General features: G+C 42.2%; 1 protein-coding gene across 8 annotated transcripts in view; it reads right to left on the bottom strand.

Annotated features, from left to right (window-relative positions):
* Window positions 1-17,434, bottom strand: part of med12 (mediator complex subunit 12) — a 68,947-nt gene that overhangs the window by 10,192 nt on the left and 41,321 nt on the right. For all 8 annotated transcript variants that reach the window (XM_061686729.1, XM_061686730.1, XM_061686731.1 and 5 more), the window contains exons 24-36: window positions 16,717-16,827; window positions 16,528-16,641; window positions 16,316-16,452; window positions 11,937-12,116; window positions 11,651-11,722; window positions 11,391-11,554; window positions 10,633-10,794; window positions 10,352-10,553; window positions 7,815-7,924; window positions 7,598-7,733; window positions 5,506-5,655; window positions 4,680-5,045; window positions 3,406-3,541 (exon numbers count right to left, since the gene is read on the bottom strand). In XM_061686729.1, coding sequence (XP_061542713.1) covers window positions 3,406-3,541; window positions 4,680-5,045; window positions 5,506-5,655; window positions 7,598-7,733; window positions 7,815-7,924; window positions 10,352-10,553; window positions 10,633-10,794; window positions 11,391-11,554; window positions 11,651-11,722; window positions 11,937-12,116; window positions 16,316-16,452; window positions 16,528-16,641; window positions 16,717-16,827 — 2,040 coding nt within the window. The remainder of the gene's footprint in view (window positions 1-3,405; window positions 3,542-4,679; window positions 5,046-5,505; window positions 5,656-7,597; window positions 7,734-7,814; window positions 7,925-10,351; window positions 10,554-10,632; window positions 10,795-11,390; window positions 11,555-11,650; window positions 11,723-11,936; window positions 12,117-16,315; window positions 16,453-16,527; window positions 16,642-16,716; window positions 16,828-17,434) is intronic.

Raw genomic sequence — 17,434 nt, 5'->3', positions numbered from 1 at the left:
TGAGTTTAGCTTTGTATTATCATGAGAACTACAGATTGTAAATCATAGAAGAAACATGGTAGTTGGAGAAAGTACAGTTGAAGACTAATAGATAAAATATAGGTTAGTAAATGTTAATAACTTTGTCACATTGTTCCTTTTTGTATGCTGGTAAAGTTCATACAGGTTTTAAAAAGACGCTCACAACTGCTCAGTAAGCTGCAGTAATGTCATTGTTTCTCGCAGAGAAAGAATATGCCTGTGAGTATTGTTACATTGTCCGTCAATGTGTTGCTGCACTGTTTGTGTTCAAATATCTGTTCCTTGTAGGGTTATAACACTGCGACATACAGTGGGTACGGAAAGTATTCACACCCCCTTAAAATTTCCACTCTTCGTTATATTGCAGGCCTTTGCTAAAATCATTTACCGTATTTTTCGGACTATAAGTCACAGTTTTTTTCATAGTTTGGTCGGGGTTGCGACTTATACTCCGGAGCGACTTATATGTGAAATTATTAACACTTTATTATAAAATTTCACGTGATTTTCACACAGACAACCGCAAGAGGGCGCTAGAGGGCTGACGAAAGCGCCGTAGAAGAGGAAGCGACGCATCGTCTACCACTGTAGTTGGTGGAGTTGTTTAGAAGTGACACCGAGGATGAAGATTTCATTGGATTTAGTGATTTGGAGTGACACTGATGGTTTGGTAAAATTGTTAGCATGTTCTTTATGCTATAGTTATCTGAATAACTATTAATATGTTACGTTAAGGTACCAGGTACGTTCTCAGTTCGTTGTTTTTGCGTCACGTAACATTAGCTGAATGTGTAACGTTAGCATACCGTACACCTATTCAGCCTGTTGTTCTCCATTCTATTTTTATTTTAAATTGCCTTTCAAGATGAAATGTTTGTTCTTGGTGTTCGATTTTATCAAATACATTTCCCCCCAAAAAATGCGACTTATACTCCAGTGCGACTTATATATGTTTTTTCCTTTTTTATTATGCATTTTTTAGGCTGGATTGACTTGTAGTCCGGAAAATACGGTAAGTTCATTTTTGTTCTCAATGTACACACAGCACCCCATAGACAGAAAAAAAACTAATTGGTGTAATGTTTGCAGATTTATTAAAAAAAAAAAACTGAAATATCACACAGCCATAAGTATTCAGACCCTTTGCTGTGACACTCATATTTAGCTAGGGTGCTGACCCATTTCTTCTGATCATCCTTGAGATTGTTCTACAGCTTCATTGGAGTCCAGCTGTGTTTGATTATACTGATTGGACTTGATGAGGAAAGCCACACACCTGTCTATATAAGACCTTACAGCTCACAGTGCATGTCAGAGCAAATGACAATCATGAGGTCAAAGGAACTGCCCGAAGAGCTCAGAGACAGAATTGTGGCAAGCCAGAGCTGGCCAAGGTTCCAAAAAATTTCTGCTGCACTTAAACTTCCTAAGAGCACAGTGGGCTCCATAATCCTTAACTCATTCACTGCCAGACTTCCCAGTTAACATGGATATTTGACTTCTAAAGCCGTCAGTGGCAGTGAATGTGTTAAATGAAAGACGTTTGGGACGACCAGAACCTTTCCTAGAGCTCGCCGTCCGGCAAACTGAGCAATCGGCAGAGAAGAGCCTTGGTGAGAGAGATAAAGAAGAACCCAAAGATCACTGTGGCTGAGCTCCAGAGATGCAGTCGGGAGATGGGAGAAAGTTCTGGAAAGCCAACCATCCCTGCAACCCTCCACCAGTCGGGGCTTTATGGCAGAGTGGCCCGACGGAAGACTCTCCTCAGTGCAAGACACATGAAAGCCCTCATGGAGTTTTGCTAAAAAAACTCCAAGATGGTGATAAATAAGATTCTCTGGTCTGATGAGACATAGATAGAACTTTTTGCCCTTAATTCTAAGCAGTATATGTGGAGAAAACCAGGCACTGCTCATCACCTGTCCAATACAGTCCCAACAGTGAAGCATGGTGGTGGCAGCATTATGGTGTGGGGGTGTTTTTCAGCTGCAGGGACAGGACGATCAGTTGCAATCGAAGGAAAGATGAATGCGGCCAAGTACAGGGATATCCTGGACGAAAACCTTCTCCAGAGTGCTCAGGACCTCAGACTGGGCCGAAGGTTCACCTTCCAACAAGACAATGACCCTAAGCACACGGCTAAAATAACAAAGGAGTGGCTTCAGAACAACTCAGTGACTGTTCTTAAACGACCCAGCCAGAGCCTTGACTTAAATCCAATTGAGCATCTCTGGAGAGACCTGAAAATGGCTGTCCACCAACGTTCACCATCCAACCTGACAGAACTGGAGAGGATCTGCAAGGAGGAATGGCAGAGGATCCCCAAATTCAAGTGTGAAAAACTTGTTGCCTCATTCCCATAAAGACTCATGGCTGTATTAGCTCAAAAGGGTCCTTCTACTAAATACGAAGCAAAGGGTCTGAATCTGTCTGATTTCAGTTTTTCTTTTTTAATAAATCTGCAAATTTTTTTCCCTGTCAATATGGGGTGCTGTGTGTACATTAATGAGGGGAAAAAGAACTTAAATGATTTTAGCAACTGGCTGCAATATAACAAAGAGTGAAACATTTAAGGGGGGTCTGAATACTTTCCGTACCCACTGTAGATGTTATTCGTTACCTCGTTGATGGCGTGTTGCACTGTGTGTTAGCATTAAGCTAGTGGACTTTCCTAAGACAAAGTTATGTTTTTGTGTTAAATACACAACATGTAATTATCTTAGATTTAGGTTTGGTTTGATATTAAACATAAGCTGGGAATGGCAACAAAAAAAGCCCCTTTTTTAATTGCAGAGCTGCAAACTGAATTTCCATATTTAACATTTTGTCAAGAACATTACCAGGGGACAGAGCTGCCAACCTATAGAAATTCACTTCTCGAACAATTTGTCTGAAATCCATATTTTAAAAAAATTGTCAGAACATTCCTGCAGGAAGGTTATTGCAGTATTTTATATAATAGGATAAAAATAATTGCACACCATAATCATTACTCTATAATCGCAACCGTTAATAAATTATGGCTTCAATATTTGTTATTTTAACGTATTTATTGCATCAACCTTGTCACGGCGGACACAGTTGCAGCCTGGATCAACGAATATAAGATTTCAATTTGCCATCATAACAAAAAAATCTCCAGATTAATTGGCCTTTACCGATTCTGTTTTCAAACAGTGTAAAAAAAGCAAGTCTATTAAATCAGATTAATCAGATCTCAAAAATCTAAATTAATAAATGTCATATTGTCTTATGGTTTCTCCTTTGTGTATTTTGATGGAAGAATGCCAGATATACTTCAAAAAGACACCTGGGAACTGTTTTAAAATGTGAAAAAAAATGCATAATATGTCTCCTTTAAAGTTCCTGGTATTAAGTACTGACCAGGAGGTAGAGGTTGGTTCTGTGTGTACATCCCCATGCTCTGTTGGCCATAGGGTAACCTGCTGTAAGGATTCTGGATGAGCTCTGGTGGCATGTTTGTTCCATAGCTCACACCAGGTGTCCGGTTCACATAATCCTTTTGAAAGGTGAAGAAGGTCAATAATTAAAGTTAGGATTGGGGTGTGTGTGTGGGGGGGGGAGGGGTTAATAGTCCATATTTCACTAAAAAGTTAATTTGATGTACAAACCCCAATTCCAATGAAGTTTGGACCTTGTGTAAAAGGTTAATAAAAAATTACAGAATACAGTGATTTGCAAATCCTTTTCAACCGATAGTCAATTGAAAACACTATACACACACATATACATATATATATATATATATATATATATATATATAATGTATGTATGTGTGCATACATTTCATAAATGAAATGAATGTGTATATATGTTCAAATTGATGAACAATATTGTTTTTATGCAAATATTCACTCTTTTAATTCGATTCGATTCCAAAAAAAATGGGACAGGGGTATGTTTTCCACTGTTACATTACCTTTCCTTTTGGAAAAACACACAAACATTTGAAAACTGAGGCCACTAATTGTTGAAGCTTTACAAGTGGAGTTCTTTCCCATTCTTGCTTGATGTACAACTTCAGTTGCTCAACAGTCCTGCGTCTCTGTTGTCGTATTTAGCGCAGACTTTGAATGCAAGTGAAAATTACGCCCCAGGCTTGCTTGTACGCCAACTGAGTACAATAACTATTCATTCATTCTCAACATCACTTATCCTATTCAGGGTCGCGGGGGCGTTGGAGCTTATTCCAGCTGACTTCGGACGAAAGGCTGACAACGCGCTGAACCGGTCGTCAGTCAGTCGCAGGGCACATATAGACACGGACAACCATTCACACTCATATTCACACAGTCAACTGAACCTACGTTGCCTGCACCCAAGTCAGGCGAGTGTACCACTCCACCATCAGTGACTGTACAATAACTAGTATGGGGAAATCACACCTGCTTCTTGCACAGCTCGTGTAGGGTTTCGACCAAAATGTGGGGTGGGCTACTATCTCTTAAAAACCATCAGAAAATAAGCCTAAAATATATACTGAGCCTTTCTTGGGGGGGAATTCTTTCTGCAGACAATGTTTTTAGGTCCAGAGCTATGGAATAAGTGCCAATGTTCACTGCATTAAAAGGCTACTTTAAATATCTATAGATAACAATTTTCAAACAGCTGATTGAAACAGAAAGAGCTTTCCAAACCTCCGTCTTGGCCGATGGAGTCTTCTTCTTCTTGTTGGACTTCTTCTTGTTGGAATCCGAGGGCACGGTTGGCACATTCTTCTCCGGCTTCATCGCCTCCATCATCTTCTTTTCAGGCTCCTGCGAGATGGGTGTCAGTGGCTCCTCTTCCTCGGGAGGCAGTGGGAGCGGTTCCAGGTAGTAGCTGCGCGGTTTGGGCTTCAAGTGCGTGTGGTAGAGCAGGAAGCGCTGCTGCTCCTCGAATTTGGTCACCTTGCGGTCCATGCGCACAGTACCGAACCAGCCCCACGAGAGAGGGGCCGAGTGTTTGAGACCTTCGAAGACGTCCCACGGAGAGATCTTCTGCTTGGTTGACACTTGAAGCCCCTGACGGAAAATAAACGTATTGTGAGGCTTGTGAGTCGCACAAACAAAACAAGAGGATCGTTTGGCTTGCAGAAGGAGGCGGTTTTATTGAGCAGTTACTAGGAAAAACATACTAGCATCTTACGCAGCCGGTCAGTCGCCAAGTAACACTTACCTAGCTTCGTTTAACGTACAGCAGAACTAATCGGGAGGTCGGACTGGGCGAATTATCGAAATTTAAATCGTGTTTCCGATTTTGGCTTCTTTTTTTCAATTATTGTTTACAATAATTGAATTAACCAATTATTTCATGAGATGAATGAAGGAAAACAAATGATGAATAAATACATTTTAGAACAAATGACAGCCAAGTTGATACAATTAATAATACAGGACTCTTAATAATGTAAATGCCCATATTTTGCCCAACCCTGGTCTAAAATAACAGCTCAGTGATACCAGTCAGTCTAATGCAGCTTACCTCTTTCTCAAATCCGGCGATCTTGTTACCCTTGGTGTCGATCAGTGAGCCCTGAGGTTCACACGTGATGACATCACGCGTTTGCTTGGGTAGTGGCAACAGCTGGCGAACCTTCTCCAAGCTCTCCGACTGCCGATCCCCAAGCTCTTTCTGTGGATGCCAATTTGAATATGCTATAAATATGCTGCTCTTGTGTGTTAAAGCCGCCTTTACACTTAAATGCTACAGTAAAATAAAGAACTGAAACTGATCTTTTGCAGTCTCAAGCTAGACTCTAATTTACATGAGCTGGACTCTAATTTACAGATGTTCATGTTAAATGTATTAAGCGACGGAGCGATGTTAGGGATTATGTCACAACACAGAATGAACTAACTTCAAATTCAGAAATGGCCAATAAAAATGGAAAAATACTGGAGGATGCATTTGGAATTAGCCTTTAAAGTTGGTAATAGTGAAAAATGAAGCGAAACAGACGATTTTAGAAATTCTTTTTTGAGAATGAGAGTGCTTAAAGAGGACGTTACTATTCGTTTGCACAGCTTGAATATATTAAATTGACTGGGGTTGACTTCAATAAGGTGGTTAACAAGCTCCTTGGTGGCAGGGCCCTGGGGGTGGATGAGATCCGCCTAGAGTTCCTGAAGGCTCTGTATGTTGTGGGGCTGTACTGGTTGACATGCATCTGCAACATCATGTGGACATCGGGTACAGTGCCTCTGGATTGGTAGACCGCGGTGGTGATCCTCCTTTTTAAAAAGGGAGACCAGAGGGTGTGTTCCAACTATAGGGGGATCACACTCCTCAGCTTCACTGGTAAAGTCTATTCAGGGGTTCTGGAGAGCAGAGTGCATCAGGAAGTCAAATCTCAGATTCAGGAGGAGCAGTGTGGTTTTCGTCCTGGCCGTGGAACAGCTCTACACCCTCAGCAGGGTCTTGGAGGTTGAATGGGAGTTTGCCCAACCGGTCTACGTGTTTTGTGGACTTGGAGAAGGACAAGATCGCAGATACAAGCGGCCAAAATGAGTTTCCTCTGCAAGGTGTCCAGGCTCTCCCTGAGAGAGAAGGGTGAGAAGCTCGGTCATCTGGGCTCAGAGTCTAGCTGCTGCTCCTTCACATCGAGTGGAGCCAGATGAGGTGGCTCGGGATCTTGTAAGGCAGCCTCCTTGACGCCTCCCTGGTGAGGTGTTCCGGGCACGTCACACTGGGAGGAAGGCATCGGGGACGACCCAGGGCACACTGGAGAGACTGTGTCCCAGTTGGCTTGGGATCCCTCCGGAACAGCTGGATGAAGTGGCTGGGGAGCAGGAAGGTCTGGGCTTCGCTGCTTAGGCTGCATCCCCCATGACCTCTCCTCGGATAAGCGGAAGTAGATTGATGGAGGAATGGATGGAGAATACCCGGTGTGATACATTGGGGTTGTGCATCACTGTGCTTTGTATAGTTCTTTCATCCCTTTACTATCCCGTTAGCTACAATAAAGTAATTGAATTACAGTAAGTTAGCGCCCATGAGTTCTGTCATGTAATGTGAGCTGGACTTGGAGTCCAGCTCACGAAAAATGGGAGCAAAAAGCAAAAGTGTTGCGTTTATATTTTTGTTCAGTATATGTACATACATTTACTTAATTTTTGTTTTATTTATTATACTAATTTTATACTTAAAACATTTTTGCCACTTTTCTGTCGTTGGGTAAAATAAAAATTAATTGACTCAAAATTGTAATATTTTGCTTTTAGAAATTATTTAGCAACAGAAATATCCATCTTTTCATTGTTATGACAACATTGTTAATTGATGTATTACATGGTATTTTTTTTATATTGGCTTCCAACATAGAACAAATACTACTAAGCTGCTATTTCCTTTATGTTATAACAACATAACACTACATGGTTCATCAAATCTCTTGAAAGCCACATTTTCAACTAAATTTCCAGCAACTGCAGACACCACCGTAAGATGTTATTGGACACCTCGAAAATATGCACCAGAGTTGGGTCTTCTTTTGGAATTCCTTTTGGATATATTACCCAGGGAGTAAAATGTGACCCTAGTTCCCGCTAAGGTGGAAAAGTGGTGTTATTCTTACCCTGAGCTTCTTGACCAGGTTCATGTAAGCTCTCTTATTCTCCTCCATGCTGCCCTGAGAGATGCTGGACATGTCGGCTGCCAGCGTACCATTAATCAGCACACTCAGCATGTCCAGCACGGTTGTGAAGAGCTCGCTGTTGGAGAAAAAAGAAACATTGACTGCATGTTTCGTGTCCATACATTATTGACCATGGCGATAAAGAGGCTTTGCTCACTTATTGGACTGCATGTCCACTGTTCCGCTGCTGATGATGTCCAGCAGGAGGACGGCCCATTCAGTGGTTTGCTGGGTGCTGCGCTGCACCGTGTCGAACATACCACCCACCTGGTTAGCACAGGGGAAACATGCAGTTAGTGTTCATGGATTATTGACAAAATGGCAGCAGCAACTGCCCTAGCCATGCTTTTCCAATCAAGAAAATTCTGTTTTCATTGCCGTTTGTTTACAGTATATAAAAAAAAAAAAACAGATCAGGATAAAGGGACTTCCCACTATGCTATATTATTTGGTATTTTCAACCATTACCCTAATTACCGAAATTTCTCGTGTATAATACGCACCCATGCGTATCCCCCAATGTTGACCTAAAAATTCTGGAAAACCCGTCTACCCATGTATAATGCATTTTTACAATGCATGATTTTGCTTCTACCCATATGATGAAAACGAACTATTATCTGTAGTTTGTTAGATTTTTCAAGTAATTATTCTGAAGCATTTTATTTACTTGCTCTTATTTTGAAAGTGACAGCTCTACTTTTATTTAGTATAAATGAAAAAACACAATTGTGCTCAAACAGTGGGTACGGAAAGTATTCAGACCCCCTTAAAGGTTTCACTCTGTTATAGTGCAACCATTTGCTAAAATCATTTAAGTTCATTTTTTTTCATCAAAGTACACACAGCATCCCATATTGACGTTAAAAAAAATGGAATTTTGAAATCTTTGCAGATTTATGAAAACAAAAAACTGAAATATCACACAGGTATAAGTATTCAGATGTTTTACTCAGTATTCATTAGAAGCACCCTTTTGTGCTAATACAGCCATGAGTCTTTTTGGGAATGAGGCAACAAGTTATTTACACCTGGATTTGGGGATCCTCTGCCATTCCTCCTTGCAGATCCTCTCCAGTTCTGTCGGGTTGGATGGTGAACGTTGGTGGACAGCCATTTTCAGGTCTTTCCAGAGATACTCAATTGGGTTTAAGTCAGGGCGCTGGCTGGGCCATTCAAGAACAGTCACGGAGTTGTTCTGAAGCCAATCCTTCGTTTATTTTAGCTGTGTGCTGAGGGTCATTGTCTTGTTGGAAGGTGAGCCTTTGGCCCAGTCTGAGGTGCTGAGCACTCTAGAGGTTTGCGTCCAGGATATCCCTGTACTTGGGCGCATTCATCTTTTCTTCGATTGCAACCAGTCGTCCTGTCCCTGCAGCTGAAAAACACCCCCACAGCATGATGCTGCCACCACCATGCTTCACTGTTGGGACTGTATTGTACAGGTGATGAGCAGTGCCTGGTTTTCGCTACACATACCTCTTATAATTAAGGCCAAAAGGTTCTATCTTGGTCTCATCAGACCAGAGAATGTTATTTCTCACCATCTTGGGAGTCCTTCAGGTGTTTTTTTTTTTTTTTTTTTTGCAAACTACATTCAGGCTTTCATGTGTCTTGCACTGAGGAGAGGCTTCCGTCGGGCCACTCTGCCATAAAGCCCCAACTGGTGGAGGGCTGCGGTGATGGTTGACTTTCTAAAACTCCCCCCCATCTCCCGACTGCATCTCTGGAGCTCAGCCACAGTGATCTTTGGGTTCTTTCCCTACCTCTCTCACCAAGGCTCTTCTCCCCCGATTGCTCAGTTTGGCCAGATGGCCAACTCTAGGAAGGGTTCTGGTCGTCCCAAACATCTTCAGGATTATGGAGGCCACTGTGGTCTTAGGAAGCTTAAGTGCAGCAGAATTCTTTTTGTAACCTTGGCCAGATCTGTGCCTTGCCACAATTCTGTCTGAGTTCTTCAGGCAGTTCCATTGACCTCATGATTCTCATTTCCTGTGCATGCACTTTGAGCAGTATATAGACAGGTGTATGGCTTTCCTAATCAAGTCCATTCAGGATCATCAAACAGAGCTGGACTCCAATGAAGGTGTACAACCATGTCAAGGCTGATCAGAAGAAATGGACACCACTTGAGTTAAATATATGAGTGTCACAGCAAAGGGTCTGACTACTTATGACTGTGTGATATTTCAGTTTTTCTTTTCTTTTTTTTTTTTTACCCACTGTCTGTTTGATTACCCAGGCAGAATTTGTAAGATGGGTACAATTCTTTAAAGAATACATGAAGGGACAGGCGAAACATATTTAATTTAATTTTAATGGGATTCAAATTAAACTGTCAAGCATTTCAGAAAAGCATTATTATTAAACAAAACATAACGATAAAGTAATTAATGATGGTTGTTGTTCAGTCATCAGTTATATTAAAAAAAAAAAAAAACTGTCACAAATTCTGCCATGGTATGTAAAGTTAATGAGCACCACTGTAAATAGATGCAGTCATATGTACCTGTCATATTGCAATGAAAGTGTAGGCTTTATTTGTATTATATTTTATTACGGGACGTCATAATACATGAAACCTAATGAAAAGATTTAGTCATAAGCAGGAGGTGGGTATCTATAAAGGTGTAAAATTTGGTTTCTGATATAGGTTAAGATAGTTTGGCCATTCTATTTCTTTTTTGGTGTCCTTACAAGATTGAGTCGCAGTTTCAAGGCCTCGTGCATCATTTGCTTGGCCTTGCAGTCATCCTGGTACTGGTCCTCTCTCCAGTTAGTGACTATCTGCTGAACTTGGCTGTAAAGGGAGGTGAGAAGACCCTCCCGCTGCTCGTCCTGACCCTTCAGGCAAGTCAGCACCAAAGACAGGAACGGCTGCTGACTCAGCAATGACATACTGAGAAATGGAGGGGGGGGGGGGGGGGGAGGTCAAGGATCATTCCACCATCCAGTTCTGAAAAATAATTGTCCGTTACCTTTTCTGTTTCTGGCGATCCCTCTCCTTCCGCGAGGATGAACCAAGGTGTTGTCCTTTCTCCAGCTCCTCCCCTGCTGCCTTCAGAACATGACCCTGAACTGAGGTGGGAAGTTTGGCAATCAAAGGAGCCACCAGCCACACACCTGACCGCTCTGACGAACTGAAAAGACAAGGCACAAGACAATGTTAACTCTACCACAACACTACATGTAAACTAACTAGATCATTAAGGTACATTAATGTCTATTAGGGCTGGGGGACTAATCAATTTTATCAATTGATTTGTCAGAACAACTGTTGTAGCAGCTTCTGTCGTTCAAAGCACATCCCCACTGACATGTACCACTCATGCTATAAAACATGCCTACGAACAGAAAAGCCATTTTACAAAACCATGGTTAATGTTGTCAAATTAGCAACTTTGGTGCTATATTTAGTGACTTTTCCCAACCCCTCTGGTGACTTTGATTATTTAAAAAAAAAAAAAAAAAAAAAAAAAACGACTTGCAACATTTTCTCACATTATCTGTTCAGAGAAAAAACCAATTTCCATAAATGCATCTTATTTGGTTTTAGGAGAAATACAGAAAATCACAGAAGAGAAAAAAACAACAATATTTTGAATAATGTTATTGTCTTTTGCTTTTTCTAAGAGTGGGGGGGGGATCACTTTATTTTTTGGAATCTGACATTTCTGTTTGAGGCTGTATCGCCAGCGTTACTTTTTATCTACACAAAAGTGGGCAGCACACTTACCTTAAAATAGGTTTCATCTTGCTGGTGCTGCTGCTGCTGTTGGACGCAGAGCCGCTTTGAAGCGTGGGGCCGTTTCCTGAGGGGTTATTGGAGTTCATCTCAGCTGATTTTTGAAACACCTCGATTGTGGCCTTGGCTATATTCTCCAACAGAGAATAGAGCTCCTGTAAGAGAAAAATACGACACGTTTATTTTAAAATGGTGTTTAAGTGTGCTACTAATAGTTTATATTGGTACAGTATCCAGGGAGGTCAACTTGCATTGTTTGTGCTCTGTTTGATCATCAGCTGAAGCTCCAGCGATGACTGCCTCATCGTCCACTGGTCCATATTCTACAAGGAGAGAGTTTATTATAACTTCTCATTTGCATTTGGATTATTTGTAGAGCGTAAGAAATGGCACTGCCCAGGGAAGGGAAGCAAATGCTCACACTTTAAAAGACCTCCTTTCTTTCCAAGTTCCATTTACCTACTGGTGTTCTCTTATATAAAAAAAGTGATCTTTTGGCACAAGTAAAAAAACACAAAAAAACAAAAGAAGGTAAACCTGTAAGATGCGTTTGATACGCTGCCTCTGAGGGTTGTCGCCGTCATCACTATCAAGCTGCCGGTGAGGGTAGCAAATGAGCTGCAGCAGCCTTTGGGCCTGAATGTTGACGAGCACCGGGTCCTGGAGGGCACTGCTGTCCTCAGACAGAGACTTGAGGCAGCGCTCCCCCACCCACTCCTGCAGAGAGGAGGATGAGAGGTCAGCAAAGGGGAACAATGACAATGCAATTTCCTAATGTCACATCTTGGTATTACCATAATTACTTGTGTATAACGTGCTCTCAAGTGTAATACGCATAGCAAAAATCGACCCCCCCCCAAAAAATAAATAAATAAAATCAGCAAAACCCTTCTGCTATGTATAATATACACCATCAATTTGCTGCTATCCATACGTTCAAAACATTAAGTATTATGTGTATTTTATTAGTTTTTTCAAATAAATATTCTGCTCTGTGTGCATGGGCTGAGATTTGCGGCACCGTAGCAGACGCCAGAACAACCAAGTCACGAACAGAACACGACCATTAGCTTCTAGCTCTGCGAGTCTCTGGGCTCATCTCAAGTCTCTTAATTGAAACATTTCTAGCTACTCGCTCCTCAAAACATTTTAAGCGACCTGGAAATTGTTCTCATCCCACCCTATTAAAGAGCGTCTTAATGATCTTAAATGCACATTGAGGAACGAGGATCAAGCATCAAGAAAGTTCCACAGGCTAGCTTAAATTGAGGGACATCTGATGCATCCTATGCGGAAAAAGTCTTATATCTCCTCAATGGTGACGAATGAGCATGCGCCTGCTGGATCATAAACTGAGCAGAACTTCAAATTAAATGGTTAATCTTCTGTTTTCGTCATTCCTTTTATTTTAGTTTGACAATACATATTTTTCTGAGTGTATATACAATTTGGGGCAGTATTTGATACCAAAATGACTTCATTACACTGGCTCATGGTTCCGACAGCTGTGCAACCACCTACTTCTAAAGTTTGTATAATAATTAGTCTGACATTTTGTCAAATGCATTTGGGCACAAAGAAAATAAAAACGTTCTGTTGGTTTGACACTACTTTTGCATTCCCATAACTGCTCAAAGCAACATGCAACAATAAATACACAAAACTAGTTTGTTACAGTAGTCCTACTGTTGAAAAATTTAGTCTTTACGGGGTAGGAGCTTCTCCTTTGATTTTCTCCATAATCACACATTAACTTAGCTTAGCTTCTCCAAGGTTGCCTTCTGACTTGCCAACACGGATCACTTTCATCGTAAAAGCAGGAGAGTAACTTGACCTTTAATATGTTTTACTTGGAGATGTGCTCCATGAAGTGACAGTAAAAGAAATATATCTGCCGAAGACGCTAAATCTGACAAACATGATGTTACCCGAAAGGCCATCATGATTCACGGGAGTGCTTTTGGAAATGCACTCTGTCCTGCTCTGCCACACGCACTGTTCGGAAACTCAAAACGTTGTTGCAATGTCAGAAAATCAGTCAGTTAACACAGATCGTCGCTACATCTACAAATGCAAGTTAAAACTCTACCATGCAAAGTGAAAGGCGGCATGGCTCTGGTGCTCTCCCCTTTTTTTATTTTTTTTTGTCGTTTTCAGCTGTTAGAGGGGCAGGCAGGTCGGAGGGGCAGGTCGGAGGGGCAGGGCGCATGGACCGGGAAATAGCACAGTCTCTCCAGAGATGCTCAATTGGGTTTAAATCAGTCACGGAGTTGTTCTGAAACCACTCCTTCCTTATTTTAGCTATGTGCTTAGGGTCATTGTCTTGTTAGAAGGTGACCCTTCGGCCCACTCTGAGGTCTTGAGCACTCTGGAGAAGGTTTTCGTCCATGATATCCCTGTACTTGGCCGCATTCATCTTACAGTCGATTGCAACCAGTCGTCCTGTCCCTGTAGCTGAAAAACACCCCCACAGCATGTTGCTGCCACCACCATGCTTCAACTGTTGGGACTGTACTTGACAGGTGTTGAGCAGTGTCTGGTTTTCTCCACACATACCGCTGAGAATTAAGGCCAAAAAGTTCTATCTTGGTCTCATCAGACCAGAGAATCTTATTTCTCACCATCTTGGAGTTCTTCAGGTGTTTTTTTTTAGCAAACTCCATGGGGGCTTTCATGTGTCTTGCACTGAGGAGAGGCTTCCGTCGGTCCACTTGGCCATAAAGCCCGGACTGGTGGAGGGCTGTAGTGATGGTTGACTTTCTAGAATTTTCTCCCATCTCCCGACTGCATCTCTGGAGCTCAGCCATAGTGATCTTTGGGTTCTTCTTTACCTCTCTCACCACAGCTCTTCTCCGCCGATTGCTCAGTTCGGGCGGATGGCCAGCTCTCGGAAGGGTTCTGATCGTCCCACGCATCTTCCATTTCAGGATTATGGAGGCCACTGTGGTTTTAGGAACCTTAAGTGCAGCAGAATATTATTGTAACCTTGGCCAGATCTGTGCCTTGCCACAATTCTGTCTCTGAGCTCCTCAGGCAGTTCCTTTAACCTCATCATACTCATTTGCTCTGACATGCACTGTGCGTTGTAAGGTCTTATAAAGACAGGTGTGTGGCTTTCCTAATCAAGTCCAATCAGTACAATCCAACACAGCTGGACTCCAATTAAGGTGTAGAACCATCTCAAGGATGATCAGTAGAAATGGAAAGCACCCGAGTTAAATATATGAGTGTCACAGCAAAGGGTCTGAATACTTATGGCTGTGCAATATTTCAGTTTTTCTTTTTTAATCTGTAAAACTTTCAACAATTCATTTCTTTCCCGTCAATATGGGGTGGTGTGTGTACATTAATGAGGAAAAAATGAACTTATATGACTTCTGCAAATGGCTGCAAAATAAAGAGTGAAAATTTTAAGGGATCCTTTCCGTACCCACTGTATGTATGATATATAAAACATTTTATAATTTTGGGTACTAACAAGAAAACCAAGGAAAATGGCTAGAGCTGAGGGGGCACGGTGGACATCTGGTTGGTTAACACATCTGCGTCACAGTTCTGAGGACCCTGGTTCAAATCCGGCCTCGCCTGTGTGGAGTTTGTATGTTCTCCCCGTGCCTGTGTGGGTTTTCTCCGGGTATTCCGGTTTCCTCCCACATCCCAAAAACATGCATGAGAGCTTAATTGAAGACTCTAAATTGCATAAGCGTGAATGTGAGTGCGATTGGTTTTTCTTTAAATGTGCCCTGCGATTAGCTGGCAACCAGTTTAGGGTGTACGCCACCTCTCGCTCGAAGATAGCTGCGGTAGGCTCCAGGACGCCCGCGACACTAGTGAGGCTAAGCGGTACGGAAAATGAATGAATGGCTAGAGCTAGACACCAGCTCTTATATTTAACTCTTATGAGTTATTTTCGTTATCTTTATATTTGTCCAAACAAAGGTACCTTTAGTTGCACTTGGCATTAACAATGAACAAGAAACACAAGAAACAACAGGTCTATTTTATCCTTGACCAAATAATTTTTACTCAAATTTAACACTGTATTTCAACCTTTCAAGCTTTTTATTCAAGCTTTTAGTGTGCAGTATTCTTCTATTTGACTGCATTTAAATTTTGCACCCACTCAGTGCACTGCTGTTTTTCATTGCAGATGGAGTCACGACACTGGACCTTTTTGCTCCTTTTGGATAATAAACGGTTTTCCTTTTGCATTCGGTGGATTTTTATTATTCTCAAATCCCATGATTCCCGGAGTGCTCTCCGACGACGATTGTTGCGCCTGCATCCGGGTCGGAGAGCTCCAAGCTGGGCTTCCGTGCGGCGCACACACGTGCTAAGTCGTCTCGTGCTATCGATGCTATTGATATCCTGTTGGTAACACAGACTCTCGTGTGCATCAAATGCAGAGTTTCCCTAACAGCACAGGAGAATCCACCGCATAGAATACTGACTTTGCTCACATAGCCTCATGAGCTGCGAACTCTGAGGTTACGTCCCTGTTGCTAACGCGTGCTAACTTGTCCGCAAGAGGCAGGAGCTCCCACACAGTTGTACACACACAACTTATCGGAAGACAGGCAGTCAATGGCTGACTGTTGGCTTTTTGGGTATTGGCCTTAAAGACACCGTACGAATTGAGCGGTGTCGGCCTATTTTTGACATCAAAATACCTCGGCACAGTACTGGTTTCAGTACTTGGTGTAACATTACATGACACATTTCACGTTAATGTAGTAGGAATTACCTGCTTTGTCTCAGCCAATCAGCAATTAAATTAATTAATGATAAGAAAGGTGTTTCTTCAACTAAAGAGCCCTGTCGTCGGGTGAGTGAGACATACGACAGCACATGAAAGTTGTCAGTTATGTATCTTATGGCTCCAGTATTATTCCCAGAGTTTGGTCAGATATGCTCACCTGCTGGCAGATGGTCTTCAGGACATACTTTGCATACACATCCAAGCTAGCTGTTTCAATGGAGACGTTTCGGCCCTCCGATAGGTCGTCAAGGCCAGCTGAGTGGGACAGTCCCGATCCCCTCAGCTCGGCATCACCTGCAACCACATTGAGACTGATGTAAAATTTATACTAAAATTATCTGGCAACCCACCACCTGAACATTTCTTTACCTAACATGAAGACTGCCTTGAGGACAGCGAATACTGCTCCCACGACGATGCTATTCTGTGACGCTGCCAGGAGATGGCGGTCGCATGACGACCGGATACCGACGGAAGACTTATCTGCAAGTCATGACAGCGGGTTGTTGACAGTTTGGGTTCTTTTTTAGTAACCATAGAACATGAAAATTTTATTACCCGACTTAATGCCGTCTTGGGGGACAGGGTTACGCTGCGGTGTCTTGAAAAGGTGCAACAAAATCCTGCAGGTGAGTCTCGCGCCTGGCTCAGAGTCTTGCTCGCTGCAGGCTAAAAAGAAGAAGTGTTCTCATGATGATTTGAAGTTGGCTAAAACACGACACAATGAACTACTCCCAAAGTCTTAGTTCCAAAGTCTATCTAAATTTAAAACTGTCCCAGATAAATAAAGGTTTCATTGGGAGCTGGTAGAAAAAGGGGAATGAGAACAAAGCACGAGCTGCAAGCGGGAACGCTTGCCGTGTGTAGCATTGTATGTAGAAGGACCCAACAGCACATCATGGCTGAATGGACCTTTGTCTAGAGCGGTGAGGAGAGGAAAAAAGTGGCAAAAGAATAACAGAGGGTGACACTCTGGAAAGAGCACAGAGCTTCACGGCCACATCAAACACGTAGAGTTTACTCTCATCTCTGATAAGAGTAATGTCTCATACTGTTTGATGTTGCTTGTCACCAGGGTGCATTCTACCCTTTTAAGCCTTTATAATAAGCTTCGGAGCTGACAATAGTTTCTTTAAATATAGATATTTGGCAATGTGGTACATCAGAGACCAGCAAAGCTGTATCATCAAACAAAACACCAAAAGTTAGTTTTATGCATGTGTTGACTGCTTTTCAAATAACTAATTAGAAGATGGCTGGTTGGAGCGTCAGCCTC

This window comes from Phycodurus eques, chromosome 9 (genome assembly GCF_024500275.1).
Source record: "Phycodurus eques isolate BA_2022a chromosome 9, UOR_Pequ_1.1, whole genome shotgun sequence".
NCBI classification, from domain to species: Eukaryota; Metazoa; Chordata; class Actinopteri; order Syngnathiformes; family Syngnathidae; genus Phycodurus; species Phycodurus eques.
Note: the sequence above shows the minus strand (reverse complement) of the source record. Positions and strands in the feature narration are given on the sequence as shown.